This window comes from Octopus sinensis, linkage group LG25, assembly GCF_006345805.1.
Source record: "Octopus sinensis linkage group LG25, ASM634580v1, whole genome shotgun sequence".
NCBI lineage: Eukaryota > Metazoa > Mollusca > Cephalopoda > Octopoda > Octopodidae > Octopus > Octopus sinensis.
The window spans coordinates 11,086,020-11,107,082 of record NC_043021.1 but is presented as its reverse complement, the minus strand read 5'-3'; the positions used below and the strand labels follow the sequence as shown (position 1 = coordinate 11,107,082).

Below are 21,063 nucleotides of genomic sequence, written 5' to 3'. Positions count from 1 at the left end.
TGTATCTATTGTGTGTGTTCATGTGTATGTATATACATATATATGGGTGTGTATATGTTATGTATAATATGTATATGTTTTGTATATATATGTTATGTGTGTATATATATATGTATGTATGTATATGTGTATGTATGTATGAGTATATATGTATGTATATGTGTATATATGTGTATATATATATATATGTAGGTATATGTATATATATGTAGGTATATGTATGTAGATGTATATATATATATATATGTAGGTATATGTATATATGTATGTAGATGTATATATATATATGTAGGTATATATATGTACATATGTATGTAGATGTGTACATATATATGTATGTAGATGTATATATATATATATATATGTATATGTGTGTATGTATGTACTAAGTAGAAGACTATGAAGAAAGTACAAATGAGAAAGAGTGTTACTTCTGCCACACCCTGTGTATCATCATCATCATCATCCTTTAACGTCCATCTTCCATGCTGGCATGGGTTGGATGATTCGACAGAAGCTGGCCAGGTAGAAGACAATTCCAGGCTACTGTGTCTGTTTTTGGCAGGGTTTTTACAGCTGGATGCCCTTCCTAATACCAACCACTCATCATCGTTTAGCATCCTTTTTCCATGCTGGCATGGATCGGACAGTTTGAAATGGAGCTGACGAGCAGAGAGCTGTCTAGATTCCAGCTGTCTGTTGTGACGTGGTTTCTACGGCTTGATGCCCTTCCTAATGCCAACCACTTAAGAGTGTACTGGGTGCTTTTTACATACATACACACAAACACCAGTGGGGAAGGATGTATGCAGGCAATGCATACACTGCATGCCTTACTTTTTTTTTTCTGGGATAAATAATTTTCATGTAATATAAAAATTGATTATTGTAAATTTTCACTATTTTCATTGTACACATGGTATTATTTTTGTACTTCCCAATCCTTCATTTCTTAGTATAAATTGTAACCAATTATTATTATTTTTATCATTATCTATTAAAGTAACACTGGGGTACAAATATACAAAGCCCAGTATACCCATCTTGACTACCTATCTGATAAAGGTACACCGGTCACATGCATCTCAACCATATGTGCATGACATGGTGATCTCATATCAAGATATACAGTGCATGGACCTTGCAGGTGGGGCTCAGTTAGAATTTTTTCAGGTCGAGTAGTCCATCCCACTTAAAAGGGCCCTGGATAAGGGTTGTTTAAGGATGATGAGCAAAACGCCCATGTTTCCAGAGGTGAGTTATCGAAACCCCAAAGAATTCCTTTCAACATATGACTATGATTCTCCCCCACCACTTCTGCTTGTGATCAGAGATGCACATATCGTCAGCCACTAAGGGACATGCTCAACTGGTTAAGCAACTGACAAGCAAATCTGTGGTATTGAGCAGAATATTTGCTATAGCTCATCTTTTATACCAAGACAAAACAATGTACATGATAACGCTTCCAATCAGTTAAGATCAAAAGCCACGAGAGCCACTGCCTGGTACTGCATCAGGGCATTTATTATTATTATTATTATTTTTTTTTTTTAGTTCAACCTTACATTCTCAGTTCAAAGTCCTCTGAGGCCAACTTTGCCGTTTACCCTTTCAGGATCAATAAATTACATACCAGTTGAATACTGGGGTCATTGTAATCAACTTACCCCCATCCCCCAAAATTTCAGCCCTTTCTACCTATAGTAGGATTATTATTATTGTTGTTGTTGTTATTGGCCTTTTTAAAAATTTTTTTGTTGTTTAACATTGTTTTCTTTGACAGATCACCTCTGCCATCAAAAGATGCCACAGTCAAAATATAGCACACAGGGATTTGAAACCTGAAAACCTGCTGCTAAAAGACAATTCTGCTGTAAGATTTTTTCAGTATTTTTATGTATATATATATATATATATATATATATATATATATGTGTGTGTGTTAGAAGAAATGAAGTACTCAGAAATTCGGATGGTTTTATATTTACAGATATTTATTTGTATATTACATGTTTTTATACATCATATAACTTAGATCATATATTAGTGCTTTCTCCCATTCTAGTGGGGTTTTCAAATCAAACTAAGTTCCTGTGAAAAAAGTTTTGACCATTTTATAGTGTTATTGTGTACATGCATGCCTTTCCTCCCTTGGACACACAAAGACCTGTTGAGGCAAGCGAAGTCGATATCGAACCTCATCCGATGACAGGCACCTATGCCAACCCCTCTTTGTTGGCGAAGACCTGTTGGGGCAAGTGAAATCGAAATTGAACCAATCCTATGACTGGCACCCGGCAGATGCCAGGACCCCTGGACTGGAGATACGTAAAAAGCACTATCCGAATCGTGGCCGATGCCAGCGTCGCCTCGACTGGCTTCCGTGTCGGTGGCACGTAAAAAGCACCATCCGAATCGTGGCTGAAGCCAGTGCCGCCTTGACTGGCTTCCGTGCAGGTGGCACGTAAAATGCACCAATCCGACCGTGGCTGATGCCAGCCTCGCCTGGCACCAGTGCAGGTGGCACGTAAAAAGCACCCACTACACTCACAGAGTGGTTGGCGTTAGGAAGGGCATCCAGCTGTAGAAACATTGCCAGATAAGACCGGAGCCTGGTGCAGCCTTCTGGTATCCCAGATCCCCGGTCGAACCGTCCAACCCATGCTAGCATGGAGAACGGACGTTAAACGATGATGATGATGATGATGATACTCAATAACACACACACACACCAGATTTGGTGTATAAATATTTTCTTCCATTTGTGGATATAAAATGCTGCCATTGGCTTCATGTAATGCATTACAATTATCAAGTGTACCTCTAGAAAGTTTGACGAGGTGAAATGACACAAAACTTTATCATACTTCAAATATGGGTTGGTGATCTGTAGGGAAATACAAGATACGCAGGTGAAGGGGGGTAACTCGTAATAGAAACTTCATAAATTGTTATCTCCCTTGTGTTACATTGCGTGTGGCCGTGTGGTTAGAGGCTTGCTTCCCAATCGCATTTTCGCAGGTTTAGTCCCACTACATGGAAACTTGGGCAAATATCTTTTACAATAGACCCGGGCTGACCCAAAGCCTTCTGGGTGAATTTGGAAGGCAGAAACTGAAAAAAGCCCGTGTTTTTATGTCCAGTTATGATAGAAACAATTTTACACTAATCTCTTTCTCTTTTTACTCTTTTACTTGTTTCAGTCTTTTGACTGCGGCCATGCTGGAGCACCGCCTTTTAGTCGAGTAAATCGACCCCAGGACTTATTCTTTGTAAGCCCAGTACTTATTCTATCAGTTTCTTTTTCTGAACCGCTAAGTTACGGGGGACGTAAACACACCACCATCGGTTGTCAAGCAATGGTGGGGGGACAAACATAGACACACAAACATATACACACATATATATACATACATATATACGACGGGCTTCTTCCAGTTTCCGTCTACCAAATCCACTCACAAGGCTTTGGTCAGCCCAAGGCTATAGCAGAAGACACTTGCCCAAGGTGCCACGCAGTGGGAATGAACCAGGAACCATGTGGTTGGTAAGCAAGTGGCTTATCACACAGCCCCTCCTGCGCCTCAACAACAGATAATAATACAATCTAATAATAATAAATGTATATGTGTGTCTTTGTGTCTATGTTCGTTTCCCACAACTGCTTGACAACCGGTGTTGGTTTGTTTATGTCCTTGTAATTTAGCAGTTTGGCAAAAGGGACTGATAGAATAAGAACTGGCAGATCGTTAGCACGCCGGACGAAATGCTTACAGCATTTCATCTGCCGTTACATTCTGGGTTGAAATTTCGCCAAGGTCAACTTTGCCTTTCATCTCAGTTACGCACTGGGGTCAATGTAATCGACTTAATCCCTTTGTCTGTCCTTGTTTGTCCTCTCTATGTTTAGCCCCTTGTGGGCAATAAAGAAATAAGAATAAGTGCAGGGGTTGATTTGTTCGACTAAAAACCCTTCTAGGTGGTGCCCCAGCATGGCCACAGTCTAATAACTGGAACAAGTAAAAGGAAAAGAATATGTTTTTTAACCAACTGAATGACCAACTACTTGTTTGACCAATTGAATGACCAACTACTTGAATTAACATATGAAGTGGCTGAGTATCTCACAATCACTTGCATAATTCTCAGGGTTAACCAGCAAGATGCAACATTCAGATTTCCTTGTCAAATGTACTGCTTTATTATCCACATTGTCTTGAATCAATCACACATTATCTCGTAGCTATAAGATTCCAATGGTGTGTTTGTATATTTTTAGATTGACATCGTAGGGTAGGTGTGAGAGGTTGGATCTGGTTAGCTTAAACATTAACCCTTCAGCATTCAGATTTCCTTGTCAAATGTATTGCTTTTTTTTATCATTCACATTGTCTTGAATTAATCATGCATTATCTTGTACCTTAAAGATTTCAGTAGTGTGTTTGTACATTTTGACAATGACATTGTAGGGTAGGCGTGAGAGGCTGGATCTGGCCATTTTCTTTTTACATAAAACAGGTAGAATATTTGCACCATTTAGGGCTGGATTAAATGCTGAAGGATTAAACATCAAATGGCCTGGAGGGGCAATCTGAATAAAATAGGGATCAAAAGATGGTTGAGACACAACTGATCTAAATAATTCTTATTGCTTTTCTATTTTCAGGATGCTTTAGTGAAGCTGACAGACTTTGGTTTTGCAAAGTTTGATAATGGTAAATTAATGACGCCACATTTCACCCCATACTATGTTGCTCCGCAGGTACGTCACCCCCATTTCGTTATATTTTAGTTATTTTATATCATATATTTTGTGCACATTACCATCAATATCCGCAACTTAGCGGTTCGGCAAAAGTGGCCAACAGAATAAGTACTAGGCTTACAAAGAATAAGTCCTGCGGTCGATTTGTTCGACTAAAGGTGGTGCTCCAGCATGGCCACAGTCAAATTACTGAAATAAGTAAAAGAATAAAAGAATACAAGCAATGTCATTCATTTCCAATATTCTGCAAAAACATGTCTGGCCATCTGGAAGTATTACCTTGCTCGGAAAGAGGCGAGGGTGGGTGACTGGAAGGGCATCCAGCCAGAGAAAAATCTGCCATAAATAAACTCTGTCTGCCCCAGGCAAGTATAGAAAAGTGGATATTAAATGATGATGAGGCTGATATCTATGTATGTATGCATCCATCCATTCATCCATTTATTTCTGTGAAATGAAGTGTCTTGCTGTGTGTTGTGTTCTTGAGCAAGACACTTTATTTCACGTTGTTCCAGTTCACTCAGCTGTAGAAATGAGTTGCAGCATCACAGGTGCCAAGCTGTATCGGGCCCTTTGCCTTTCCCTTGGATAACATCAGCGGCATGGAGAGGAGAGGCTGGTATGCATGGGCGACTGCTGGTCTTCCATAAAATAGCTTTGCCTGGGATTGTGCTTTGTCGGAGAACTTCATAGGTGCAATCCCACGGTCATTCATGACCAAAGTGGGTCTTTACTATTTATTTATTTATTTATTCATTCATTCATTCTTTCTTTCTTTCTTTGTATCTGTATCAGGTATTAGAAGCTTACTTGTTCCAGAACCAGATAAAACATGGTATTATACAGACCTCAAAGCCATGTATGTATGACAAGGTAAGCAGATTTTCTCTCTCTCTCTCCCTCTCTCCCCCCCCCCCCACATGTGTGTGCATGTATGCATATTTACTGTCCTGGGTATGACTTCAAACTGCATCCGGTGGTGGATCCTTCATTTGGAAATTCCAAGTTTTCGAGTAGTGTGGAACTACCCCTGTTCGCCACTATTTGTTCTGAGGTCTTCTCTGACCCTGTGTAGTGGCACCTCTTAGGATCCCTGCTATGGGTAAATTAGCATATTTTTAGAGCTTGCCTACCTTCTGCATGTTAAGACTGGATCTAGTGGGCCCTGCGGAAGAAACCTTTATACACTATGCCTTGTTTTCACTCCTCCATCCTGTCTTCATGGCCCTGTTCCTCTGTATCATTGCTAATATTTATATATATATATATTATATTTTATATTAATTGTAGTTATATTATTTGTTATTTATGTATTGGTTTATGTCTATCACTGTTTGAGTTGCATAATGGTGGTTTTATCTCTAATTCATATTTTATATATATACATACCAGACTACCTAGATAAGTTTCAAACCATTTTTTCAATCACTCAACTACAGTCGTTAATCTTTAATCATCTGCCTTCTTTGTTAAATACAGAGTTGTGATATGTGGAGTCTTGGAGTGATCCTGTATATAATGTTGTGTGGTTATCCCCCGTTTTACTCAGAAACTCCCTCGCGTCCCCTAAGCTTGGCAATGCGTCGGAAAATCCTCACTGGTCAGTACGACTTCCCAGAACAGGACTGGGAGTTCATCTCAAATTCGGCTAAGGACATTGTACAGAGGTAAGTCGTATAATTTGAGGAGAGATACCACCAACATAACCACCACCACCATCACCACCACCACCAACGTAACCACCACCACCATCACCACCACCAACATCACCACCACCAACATCACCACCACCAACATCACCACCACCAACATCACCACCACCAACATCACCACCATCAACATAACCACCACCACCAACAGAACCACCACCATCACCACCATAATCACCACCACCACCAACATAACCACCATCACCACCACCAACATCACCACCACCAACATCACCACCAACATCACCAAACATCACCACCATCAACATAACCACCACCACCAACAGAACCACCACCATCACCACCATAATCACCACCACCACCAACATAACCACCATCACCACCACCACCATCACCACCACCAACATCACCACCACCATCACCACCACCAACATCACCACCACCAACATCACCACCATCACCACCACCAACATCACCACCACCAACATAACCACTACCACCACCATCACCACCACCACCAACATAACCACCACCACCATCACCACCACCACCATCACCACCTCCACCAACACCAACATCACCACCACCATCAACACCACCACCAACATCACCACCACCAACACCACCACCACCAACACCACCACCAACATCACCACCATCACAAACATAACCACCATCACCACCACCACCATCACCACCACCAACATCACCACCACCACCAACACCACCAACACCACCACCATATCACCACCACCACCAACACCACCACCACCAACACCACCACCAACATCACCACCACCAACATCACCACCATCACAAACATAACCACCATCACCACCACCACCATCACCACCACCAACATCACCACCACCACCAACACCACCAACACCACCACCAATATCACCACCACCACCACCAACACCACCACCAACATCACCACCACCACTACCTTCACAGTGGTTGTATATTCTCTTAACATAACCACCATTACTCTTGCTATCACCCACTATCTATCAGGACAATTCCCCCCATAGGACAATTACCCTCCCCCCATTCCACACACACACACCCTGGTTAAATACCCCCTCTCCAATATATTAAGAAGTTTTAAATTATTACTATCTGTTGTCCTTGGGGGTGGGGTATTGTCCATGGGGAATAAATGTCCTAGACTCCCACTATCATCATCATCATCATCAGCAGCAGCAGCATTATCATCACCTACCACCACCATATTTGCCCTTCTCCTACCACCACAGTCACCAACACCACTGGCATCACCGCCATTCTCACCAGCAGCAGCAACAAAACCCACCACCACCACCACCTCTGTTACTGCACTCACCCAACTTATATTTGTTTTTTGGGGTTTTTTTTTTTTTTTACATGGCCATCCAGCCACAAAAACCATTCCAAAACAGATAGTGAAGTCTGGTGCAGTGTTATACCTGGCTAGCTCCATGTCGAACCATCCAACCCATGCCAGCATGGAAAATTGGATGTTAAATGATGATGATGATGATGATGATGATGGTGATGGTGGTGGTGGTGGTGATGATGATGATGATGATGATGATGATGATGATGATGATGATGATGATGATGATGATGTTGGTGATGCAAGCAGTCACCCTTCTTTTTTTTCATTTTTCTTTTTTCTTTTTTTTTTTTTTTTGCCTTTATTCAGCTTGCTACATGTTGATCCTGCCCAAAGAATGACCGTTGGCCAGCTGGAGCAAACTCTATGGCTGAATGAGAATGCTCCAGACACCATTCTTCAGTCTCCGTGCATAATAGCCAACAAGGTAAGTTAAGATTGTGGCAATTGTTATTGTTATTGTTACTGCCTGGATTGTTCTTTATTCTTTCTTTTATTCTTTTACTTGTTTCAGTCATTTGTCTGCGGCCATGCTGGAGCACCGCCTTTAGTCGAGCAAATCGACCCCGGGACTTATTCTTTGTAAGCCCAGTACTTATTCTATCGGTCTCTTTTGCCGAACCGCTAAGTGACGGGGATGTAAACACACCAGCATCGGTTGTCAAGCAATGCTAGGGGGACAAACACAGACACACAAACACACACACCACACACACACACATATATATATATATACGACAGGCTTCTTTCAGTTTCCGTCTACCAAATCCACTCACAAGGCATTGGTCGGCCCGGGGCTATAGCAGAAGACACTTGCCCAAGGTGCCACGCAGTGGGACTGAACCCGGAACCATGTGGTTGGTTAACATGCTACTTACCACACAGCCACGTGAATATTTTGTTGTTGTTTTTGTTTGTTCTTGGTGTTGTTGTTGTTTTTCTTATCGGTGTCAATTCTATCGCCGTAGACCGTCCACGAGGACATCAAAATGGTGCATTCTGATTACCTGTCTACGATGCGTCAGTCTGCGAACCACGTTAAGTTGAAGCCAATCGAGGACGTCACAAACCCCATCATACAGAAGAGACAGCTCAGGTGAGTCACCACCACCACTACCACCACCATCGCCACCACTACCACTGCCATCACTACTAGTGCCACTACCACCAACATGAACGTCACTATTACTGCCACTACTACCACCACCACCACCATTACCACCACTACCACCAACACCATTATCACTTCTAACATCACCATTATCACTACTACCACCACCATTACCACCACCACCACCACCATTATCATCACTAATACCACCACTAACACCTCTGCCATTACCACCAACACCACCACTACCACCAACACCATTATCATCACTAACACCTCCACCATTACCACCACTACCACCAACACCATTATCACTTCTACCACCACTTCTAACATCACCATTATCACTACTACCACCACCATTACCACCACCACCACCATTATCTTCACTAATACCACCGCCATTACCACCACTACCACCAACACCACCAATACCACCACTACCACAAACACCATTATCACTTCTACCACCAGCACGATTACCACCACTTCTAACATCACCATTATCACTACTACCACCACCATTACCACTACCACCACCATTATCATCACTAACACCTCCACCATTACCACCACTACTACTACCACCACCGTGACCACCACTAACCACTTCCTACCTAATTCAAATTCTTTTTCTTCACTCTTTCCTATCTATCTCCATGGAAGTTTTTACCTCCGAGATGTCTCGGACACACAGACATATATCACCAGCACCATTGGACCAATGGTAGTGTCAGGGTTACTTGATCTGCTTGGAAAATTCCTGGCTTTGGGGAAAAGAAAATACAAGAGGATCAGTTAATTATGATTTTAATCAACATATTCCCCTCTCAGATTCACACATTTATATCAGTGGTCCTTCAGTTTTTCTAAGCCCTGTAAAAGAACTCGGAAGTTTGGGCCTCCAACCAAGACATTTGCAATACCTTTAAAGCCAGGAACTTATCAGCTCCCCTTTGTATGTATATATATATATATATATATTATATATATATATATTATATATATATATATATATATATAAAACTGAAGTTGTGTGAGAGTCTGTCTCCTCCGATTTAGATTCCTAACTACTCCCACATTTTGCAGTGCAGTTTAACCAAAAGTGGTTGTCTTATAGTCGTGATTCATATCGAGCCCTTCTGGGTATTAGTGTGCGTCTACGATGAGTCTACAATTTTAAAAAAAATTTACTATCATTTTTTCATATTTTTAATGCATTTTTTGCTCGGTTTATATAAGGGAAGTAACTCTCTAAAAATGCTTATATAGTTATTTCCCTTACAAAACCCGAGCAACGCCGGGCGATACTGCTAGTATATATATATTATCAACAACATTTAGCGTCTGTTCTCCATGCTGGAATGGGTTTGACAGTTTGACCTGGGCTGGCAAGCTGGAAGGCTGCACTAGACTTCAGTCTATATGTGTGTGTATGTTGGTGTGTCTAAAATGAAATTGTTTTTCCACTATTTCAGGAACGAATCAGAAAGTGAATTGACAGAGAAGCACGTGAGAACAGTAACGAAAAATAACACCGAGAACATTAAGCTAAAGGCTCTTCGTGATATCATAGCGTATTGCATACTGCCCTCAGCAGGTAAGATTTCTAATTTATCAAGACCCTTCACAGTTCTCTACTGCAGTGTCTTTGAAGCTGTGTGGTAAGAAGTATACTTCCCAAACCACATGGTTCTGGGTTCGGTCCCACTGTGTGGTAACTTGGGCACGTATCTTTCCGGGTTATTTGCCTTCATCAGCACAGATATTGTTTTGAGTCGAGGCGGGGGGGGTGCTAAATTCCCTTGTTCGAAAATATAAGGACACAGATCGTGTCGTATAGCCAGCTGGAGACGATGTCTCCTGGGGCTAAATTACAGCCACATTCGTCCTAAACCAGGACTGCCGTGTTAGGTGGGCAAACAATCTTTATACTACAGTTGCAGTTGTGTCAATTATAAATGGCATGACGTGTTCTCTGACTGCTGTAATTTCTATGTTGTGCTGCCACATGTGTAACCTGGAATTTATCTCCATGTTTTCTTTGGAACAGTGGAAGAAGATGAGAAAACCATCACCAATCTGACCATCCGTACTTTGTACCTCAATAACAACAATACAGCTTTGCTGGACATCTTCAAATTGTGGGATTGGGATGGTAAGTATATTACACTCGCTTTTATCCCTTTCTCTCTTACTTTCTCTTTCTCTTATTCTCTTTCTTTCTTACTTTCTCTCTTATTTTCTCTCTTTCTCTCACTCTTGCTCTCTTTTCTCTCTCATTCTCTCTTTCTTTCTCATTCTCTCTCTTAGTCTCTTCTTACTTTCTCTCTTATTTTCCCTCTCTCTCTCATTCTCACTCTCCTCTCTCTCTCATTCTCTCTCTTTCTCATTCTCTCTCTTTCTCATTCTCTCTCTCTCTTATTCTCTCTCTCTTAGTGTCTTTCCCTTATTCTCTCTCCTTCTTACTTTCTCTCTTCTCTCTCTCTCACTCTTACTCTCTTTTTCTCTTTCATTCTCTTTCTCATTCTCTCTCTTTCTCATTCTCTCTCTCTCTCTTATTCTCTCTCTCTTAGTCTTTCCCTTATTCTCTCTCCTTACTTTCTCTCCTTACTTTCTCTCTTCTCTCTCTCTCACTCTTTTTCTCTCTCATTCTCTTTCTCATTTTCTCTCTTTCTCATTCTCTCTCTTACTCTTTTTCTTTCTCTCCCTTTCTCATTCTCGATTCTCTTTCATTCCTCTCTCACCCCTTTTGCATCACTATCTTATGTCTCTACTTGAAATGTAGAAATGAAGGCACATGGCCCATAGTCGAAAGGTCCCCAGTTCAATTCCCACCAGTGCACTGTGTCCTTGAGCAAGACCCTTTATTTCACATTGCTCCAGTCTGCTCAACTAGCAAAGAAAAGTTGTATGTATATTTCAAAGGGCCAGCTTGGTCACATTCAGTGACATGTTGAATCTCCCTGAGAACTATGTTAAGGGTTACTACGCATGTCTGTGGGGTGCTCAGACATTTGACCCCTAATTTCAAAAGCAGGCTTTTCCATTGATCAAATCAACTGGAACATTTGCCATTGCAATTTACAGAGATTGAGGCCGATGTGAAATCTCTCTCTCTCTTTCTCTTTGTATGTATATATATTTACCTATACCTATATTTTACGTCCGTTTTCCATGCTAGTATGAGTTGGACGGTTCGACCGGGGTCTGGGAAGTCATGAGGCTGCACCAGGCTCCAGTCTGATCTGGCAGTGTTTCTACAGCTGGATGCCCTTCCTAACGCCAACCTCTCCGTGAGTGTAGCGGGTGCTTTTTACGTGCCACTGGCACAGGGGCCAGCAGAGGGTGGAAAACGGCCACGGTCAGTTGGTGCTTTTTTACGTGTCACCAGCACGGACACCAGTCAAGGCAGCACTGGCATCGGCCACGTTCGGATGGTGCCTTTTACGTGCCAATCTTGAGGTAAAATTGTAAACAGGTAAGACGACAACCAGGTGAGATTTCATATGTCGAACAAGATTTATCAACCAATGTTGAATTTATCATATGTATATATATATTCTTGCTTCCTAATTACATGGTTCTGGGTTCAGTCTCACTGCGTGGCACCTTCGGCAAGTGTCTTCTACTATAGCCTCAAGTCAACCATAGCCTTGTGAGTCGATTTAGTAGAAGGAAACTGAAAGAAGCCCATCATATATGTGTGTGTGGGGGGGGAGTGTGTGTGCATGTGTCTTTGTGTCTGTGTTTGTCCCCCCACCACCACCATCGCTTGACAATCGATGATGGTGTGTTTACTTCCCCAAAACTTAGCAGTTCAGTAAAAGAGACTGATAGAATAATTCCCAGGCTTAGTAAAAAATGAAGTACTGGATTTGATTCATTCTACTAAACAATTATTCAAGGTGGTGCCCCAGCATGGCCACAGTCTAATGACTGAAACAAGTAAAAGATAATTGATTAATTAACTTTGGTTGGTAATTATGTGATTATTTTTTTACTTCTTTCCTCTTGAAACAGGTGAGAAATTCAACCAGAAAGTGGACCGCAAGCTGCTGGCCCGACATCTCAGTGATTTGTTATTACTGCAGCCATCGCCCTCCCAGCCCCAGTTGAACCTTTCCCTGCCGTTGACGGCAACAACATCACCGACAATATCAGCGGCGACAACGGCAGCACTACCACAGCAACCCGACGGTCAGGATCAGGATCGGCCGTCCTCGGCGTCCCCACCCCCGACGGCCTCCTCCCCTCCTCCGCCACCAGCGCCGCCGCCGCCGCCCCTCCCTCCTCCTCCTCCTCCCCCTCCCCTGCCGTCGACGTCGAGGTTGTCCCTGTCGCCTGGCTCGCCCCTCTCCTCCCCGTCCCTCTGCTCCTTCGCCTCGCCGCCGACCTCCTCCTACATCTCGCCGGCCTCCTACACCTCCCCGTCCTACCCGTGCTCCACGCTGTCCCCTTCCTCGTGCGAGACGTCGCTCGACGTGCCGCCCAGTCCTCCCTCGTTGTCGCTCGACGTGCCGCCCAGTCCTCCCTCGTTGTCGCTCTCCCCGGCCACGCCGCCTCCCGGCGACCCTGGCAGCCCGTCTGGTACGATCCTGCCAGCCACCGTCTACGTGGCTTCCGCCGCCGCCGCCGACATCCCCGCCGTGACCACCACCACTGACTGTTCATCTGCCACCACCGTCAGTGCCAACACCACAATGAACACTGCCTCCGCCACCATCACCACCACCACCACCATCGGTGACAGTACCATAACTATTACCACTGGTACCACAACCGATGACATTGACAACACTACTACCACCACCAACATCACTGCTGACAAAACCATCGACACTACTACTACTACTACTACTACTATTGACAGTACTACTGCCACTACAACCAGAACCACTGTCACTACGGACTATACTGCAGCTCCGTCCTTCATTGTTGAGGCATATCCGACACGACCGAGGGCAGCGATGCAATCCACTACCTCCTCCTCCTCCACCACTTCCTTCTACTACTACTACCACTACCCGTCGTCATCGTCAACGTCGCCACCGTCACCGCCGTCATCATTGCCACCGTCACTACCACCACCAGCAACAACGAGGACGCCAAAAACAGCAGCAGCTGCAACGTCATCACCGTCACCAACGACTGGACTACCACCACCACCACCATCACAACCACCAATGTCATCGTCATCTTCATCATCAACAGCTGCGGCAGCAGCAACAACAGCAGCAGCAGCAATGACTACGAGAAGAACAGCATCAATACCCTCGTCACCATTAGCAACAATGCCAACGATGACAACAACATCACCGTCATTATCATCGTCATCATCATCATCATCATCGCCGCCACCTTCATCGTGACTGTCATCTCCGTCATCGTGTCGTTTGTTCACTAAGAGACAACAGGTACTTCTATGCCGTCGCTCTGCCGACCTGTTAGAAATAGCAGCCAAATCTCACTCAGATTAAACATACACACACACACACACACACACACTATGGTCTTAAAGAAAGGAAGAAATCCATTAGGTAATAATGCCACCACCTTCACCATCAGCAGCACCAACACCAGCAATTCTGTCGGTGACCAAGCACTGTTGCCACCGCCCACGCCATTGCCCACATCCTTCCCAGGCTATCTGTCACCCTGCCAGCTTCCTCATCACTCTTCATCATCACCATAGTTTTTACATCTGCTTTTCCAGTCTGTTACGGTTTAGACACCTGCTTCCAAGGAAGGATAACATTTCCTTGTGGCCAGACAGACAGTGTCTTTCATGGAAGATTGCAAGGAGGGACATTGGTTGTATGAGGAAGATTTGTCTTTCCAACTATGACGTGATGTCAAGGCAAGGAGAGACACATATACACATACATATATACACATACACACATATAGATAGATAGATAGATAGATAGATAGACTGATAGTTATACATACATATATATGTGTGTGTGTGTGCGTGTGTATATATATATATATATACATATATATATTATGTATATATTTATATTATATATATATATATATTTATAGATGTATATATATTTATAGATGTATATATATTATGTATATATTTATATATATATATATATAGATATATTTATAGATGTATATATATTATGTATATATTTATATATATATATATATATATATATATACATATATATATTATGTATATATTTATACATATATATGTATATATTTATATATATATATATATAATATATTTTATAGATGTATATATATTATGTATATATTTATACATATATATGTATATATTTATATATAGTTACACATATATATGCATATATATATATATATATATATATATATACACACACACATACACACACATGTGTAAATATATATGTACATATATGTGTGTGTCTATATAGATATATTTATATATATAAATTAGCTGGCCCTGTGCCATCAAAACTGACAGCTAATTGTAGTATTTTATTTATAAATATGGATGGTCAATCAAATCAATACGCTTGTCAATGTTATTTAGTGGTTGTCTTTTGAGACGTGACATCGATCATCGTTTCTTACTGAAAGAACGCTAGTTAACACATAATTCACATACAGATATATACTAACAGAGAGTTGAAATGCTGTTTGATTTTTCTTTTCAGCATTGAATATTCACCATCCCACTTCCATTGCACACACATACACACACACACGCACACATATACTCACACAAACACTCCCACTGCCAGTTTGCCATCACCCCTTCCTTATTCATCTATCACCCCTTCCTTTCTCATTCATATGTTGTGACGGAGAAAGACACAAGAGTATTATTACAGTAGATATGCAACAGAGAAGACCATTAAGACATAGGAAATGGAACGCATGAGAGAGATACAATTCCGGTCCCATCTAAGAGGGCTAGTAACTCTCTCAGTCCATCGTGACCCATCCTACGGGAGCGAGCATGGGACAAAAAATGTTAAAATTAGGGTAATTTATATTTGTGTAGATGTATCAATGATTGTGCCAAAAAGGTGACCTAGCCACTCGATAAACAGATATTGATAAAATCGGTTGCATATTGAAAATGTGTTGTGGTGTTAAACCTTTAAAAATGGTCTGTAATGATGGCTTCAGTGCATTGGCTGAAACCAGTGGAAGATGTATACATGTGTGTATGTTTGTAAGAATAATTATGTGTGTTTTTAACTGTATTTCTGTTTATGTTTGTGTGTTTGTTTGTATGTATGTGTGTGTGTGTGTGTGTTTCTATCTATCTATCTATATATATATATATTGTATAGAGGGCATTATTACACATAAATGCAACACGCTAGGAGAAACTCTTAAAGTCATAAATACCAAATATAAACAAATCGTACCGAATGCAATTCTCGAAGCGAGTCATTTAAAAACAGAATTTAGCTCCATATCACCTGTGATTTCGCAATTAACGCATTATCCACATACCTTGCTCTTCAGTGAAGCGATCCAAAATATATCATGAATAAACATAAACATCATACCAGATAGACAACCATCGCCTCCATCGTAGCATATGGAAATGTTTACCCATCATGCATCTATGTAAATGGCGGGCTCTTTCGAATTGCATTTCGGTATATATATATATATATATATTACAAATAAGAAAATGGAGAAACACATTAGTTGGTTTATCAGCTTTAGGATATTAGTATGTTGTCGTATTTAATTAACAAAACTACAACCATAATAACATACATATATACAGTATATAATTCAATGCATTTAAGATAAGAATACAAATATTTCTGTAAGGAATTTTAACGATTCTAACAATATATATTAATGTTTTTTTAATAACTATTTGTATTCTTATCTTAAATGTATTGAATTTTATACTGTATATATGTACGTTATTATGGTTATAGTTTTGTTAATTAAATAAGACAACATTCTAATATCCTAAAGCTGATGAACCAACTAATGTGTTTCTCCATTTTCTTATTTGTAATATAAATTAATGGTAAAATATTTCTTTACTTTCACCCATTTAATACAATAAGTGAGTTCATTGCATTGCAATTAAAAACACTTGTGTATTAATAATTTGGGTATTATACCAACAGTATATTGGATAAGTATTATCCCTTAGTGGGTTGGATCCACAACCCTTAACTTATTTGGTGGTATATATATATATATATATATATATATATATATATAATTAAGGGTTTAGCAACATCCCGAAAATTTAGAAATAGCTGCCAAAAGATGGTGGAATCATATTTGTAGTTAAAAGAATTAGCTGTCTTTTGGCTGCTATTTCTAAATTTTAGGTATGTGGTGAAGCAACTTGTTAAACCCTTAATTATATTTATAATTATATAAAAAAAATTTTTTGTACAAGTTTTTACCGATAATGGGTTTTTTTTTTTCCATACTGAAACTACTTGGTAAAATTTATTAATTATTAAATTAATAATTCTTTACCCTATATCTGTAACAATTATATATATATATATATATATATATATATATATTATATATATATATATATATATATATATGTGTATATATATATATATATATGTATATGTAATTTGTGTGTGTGTTTATATGTATATGCAAGTTCGTATGTATACATGTGCATTTATATATGTATGTATATTAGTTTGTAGGTGTTTGTATTTATATATATGCATATGTAAACACACACAAACACATATATGTATATACAAGTATGTGTTTGTTCGGTCAATTGTGTTTCAATTTCCTGTTTGCAACCATTTCACATTACTTACATTGTTAATACTTGTGGAAAATGTGTGCGTATGACACCATCATCATTATCATCATCATCATCATTGTTATCATCATCATCATCATCATTGTGATTATAGGGTCTCATCTGCAGGTTGAATACCATGGATTGCTGTAATGCTAGCCATGGTGTGTACATACTGTTGTGCACATACATGGTGGCATACCAATCTATTGGCGTGTGTATGTAGTAGGACCCTGAATCCATTCTTGGTTGCTGGTAGAGCGCAGTGGGATTTTCAACTCAGAATACAAAGATCCAGAACAAATATCACAAGGCATTTTAATGATTCTGCCAGTCCGGTAGCTTTCAACTAATACTTTATTTATTGACCCCCCGTCACCTTGTCCCGCAGGAAAAAAAAAGTACGAAAGACAACGTTGATGTCAGCAAACGATGATGTTGTTCCAATGCAGCCATGGGCCAAGAACTCACGCCTGCTGAACGTTCTAAATAGCACGCCAAATTTTTTGAAGAAAATAATGTTTTGTAGGAGTGTGGCCTGCCTGATGATGAGCCGAGTCTCATGTGACCCGCTTCTTGAAACAAAAGTCCATTTCTGCTCTCATGCTTGCTTTCTACCATTTGACTGTCTCAAAGCTTATCACAGCCTTGTGTTTCCCTCCTGTAAAATCACGATCTCTTCCTTTCACCCATCTCAAAAGAAAGCTTTAAACCTCAGCTTTTTATCTTTGTAGACACACGTACAAAAGAGAGAAAAAAAAAATAGTGTTTTGTTTTTGTATGTATTTGCTTATTTATTGTATGCATGGTTTTCTTAGTTGACAGTTTGAAATTTATATCCAAGAGGGTAGCTTCACCCTCTTCATTTAGTAAACACTTCATTTACAAATGAAATGATTACCTGAAACATGTATAATGGAGATAAATCTACAGTTAGGTTTTTTTTTTTTAAAAAGAAAGACTTAGTTGTGAATATTTCTGATGATGTGAAAACATTCATATTATTCTCTTACATGAAGAGAAATATATATACGAAATAAAATTGTTAAGGATGTTAAAGTGTACCTTGTTTAAATGCTCACTGCACTTTTTGTTTCAGTAACAAAGATATTCAATTGAATGTGCATACGTATATATTCTTTTGCTTCTTACAGTCATTTGACTGCAGCCATGCTGGAGCACTGCCTTAAAGGGTTTTAGTCAAAGAAATCAAACCCGGGACTTATTCATTGTGAGACTACTACTTATTACATTGGTCTCTTTTGGGACACCCGGAATACATACCTACCTACCTACCTATCTATCTATATATAGGGTGGGACAGAATTTATGACTCACTTATTAGTTATATATATGCCTATTTTATTGTTATTGTATTGTTTAAATTTATTATTTTATTTCTTACTGTGTGTATTAATAAATATAATTAACGAGTCATGAATTCTGGCCCACTCTGTATATATATATATATACACACATATACACACAGGAGGAGTTAACGAACATAAAAACATAATGGACAGAGAAACACCCCTCAAATTTATAACAGAATGCATAAAAAAAATCTTGTTTCAGTTGTCAGTTTGGCCATGCTGGGGCACCACCTTGAACTTTTAGCCAAGTGAATCAACCCCGTTCCTTTTTCTTAATGTCCGGTTCTTATTCTACGAATCTTCATTTGTTGAACTGCAAAGTTATGGGGACGTAAACACTGGTTGTCGAGCATTGGTGGGACACACAGATGCAATGACACACACACACACGATGAGCTTCTTTCTGCTCAAGAATTTAGTCAGCCCAAGGACATAGAAGATAAATGCCAAAGGTGCTATGCAGTGGGACTGAACCTAGAACCATGTAGTTGGGAAGCAAGTGTCTTACCACACAGCCACTCCTACGCCTAGCTTGGACAGTAAAAATCTACAAGACTTTAAAATTTAAATGGCGAAATGGTTGCAGAAACAATGGTAAAAGGAATTTTTATTTTTGTCCATTTGTAATTTTTTCTTCGCAACGTTCTTACTGAGCTGGTGGCTGTGTGCCAAGAAACTTGCTTCCTAATCTTGTAAGCTCGGGTTCAGTCCCACTTGGCGGCATCTTCGACAAATATCTTCCTTCACAGCCTCAGGCTAACAAAACTCTTGTGAGTGTATTTGTTAAACGGAAACTGAAAGAAGCCGGTGGTTCTCTCTCACACCCACACATATATATATACTAGCAGCATAGCCCGGCATTGCCCGGGTATGTAAGAGCCCCTGGAGCAGACATGATGCTGTGAATTTTAAAAAAATTCCTGCCAATTTGTGAAAGATGCTGTCGAAAATATGTCATCTTGAATTTGAACGCGATTTCCCAAAATGGCATGATTTTATCGATTTTTTCTGATGGTAAGGTATTGCATGGAAAACTAATGTCAGAATTAAGTTTCTTAGGGTAACATTAAGCTTCACCATGAGTTTGGTGAAAATCGATTGCAAGTTGCGAAAACTACACTAGAAAATGTGTTGCAAATAAAAAGCTTAGATTCTCGACCCCATGTCGAATTTCTCGAGTTTTTTCAGAACTGGGGAGACTTTTCAAAATTTTCGCTGCGTTAGTTTTGAATTATGACATTGGGCTATGTGTGTGTCAAGTTTCATCAGAATCGGTTGAAAGCCGTGGTTAGGGTGAGGGTACAACCTGACAGACAAACTGCCGTTTATATATAGATATATATATATATATATAGTGTGTGTTGGCTTCACCACTGCTTGACAACCGTGTTGGCTCTCTTATGTCTCTGAAACTTAGCGGTTCGGCAAAACAAACAGAATAATTACCAGGCTTTAAAAAAAATGGGTGGGGTGAATTCTGCTGTACACCAACCAAATAACCCCTTATAACTTTTAAAAAAACCATTAAATGTGTTAATGAGGCGAAAAATATTCTTTTCTACTCTTGGCATAAGACCCGATATTGTTTTTTGGAGAGGGGGGACCAATCGACCCCAGTACGCAACTGGTACTTAATTTATCAACCCTGAAAGGGTGAAAGGTAATGTCATCCTCGGCGGGATTTGAACTCAGAACGAATGAGGGGAAAGATATTGAAAAACAATACGCCAGAGTGACAAAGAAACGAAGACGGTGTGAGATGTGCTAAAAATAACAGCTAATAAGCCCTCAAATCATGCGCCAATTTTTTTTTTTCTTCTTGATTTTGGTTTTTGCAAAATCATATAAATTTCCGAGTGCAGGACACAAATTCGCTGAAATTTTCTGAAAATTCCCTATTGTCTGTATTTAGGACTGTGACCATAATTTTTTTAATTTCGAAAGATTTAAAACTTTTTTTTTTTTTTTTTCAATCGTTTGAATTCCCGTGTATAGGATA

At 40.1% G+C, this 21,063-nt stretch overlaps 1 protein-coding gene across 3 annotated transcripts in view; it reads left to right on the top strand.

The window, feature by feature from the left end:
* LOC115224286 (MAP kinase-activated protein kinase 5-like) overlaps positions 1-14,898 on the top strand; it is a 49,685-nt gene extending 34,787 nt beyond the window's left edge. For all 3 annotated transcript variants that reach the window (XM_029795109.2, XM_029795108.2, XM_036513114.1), the window contains exons 6-14: positions 1,787-1,876; positions 4,670-4,765; positions 5,564-5,641; positions 6,248-6,435; positions 8,126-8,243; positions 8,785-8,912; positions 10,406-10,527; positions 10,981-11,085; positions 12,951-14,898. In XM_029795109.2, coding sequence (XP_029650969.1) covers positions 1,787-1,876; positions 4,670-4,765; positions 5,564-5,641; positions 6,248-6,435; positions 8,126-8,243; positions 8,785-8,912; positions 10,406-10,527; positions 10,981-11,085; positions 12,951-14,299 — 2,274 coding nt within the window. In that variant the 3' untranslated portion in view covers positions 14,300-14,898. The remainder of the gene's footprint in view (positions 1-1,786; positions 1,877-4,669; positions 4,766-5,563; positions 5,642-6,247; positions 6,436-8,125; positions 8,244-8,784; positions 8,913-10,405; positions 10,528-10,980; positions 11,086-12,950) is intronic.
* The last annotated feature ends 6,165 nt before the right edge of the window (positions 14,899-21,063 follow it).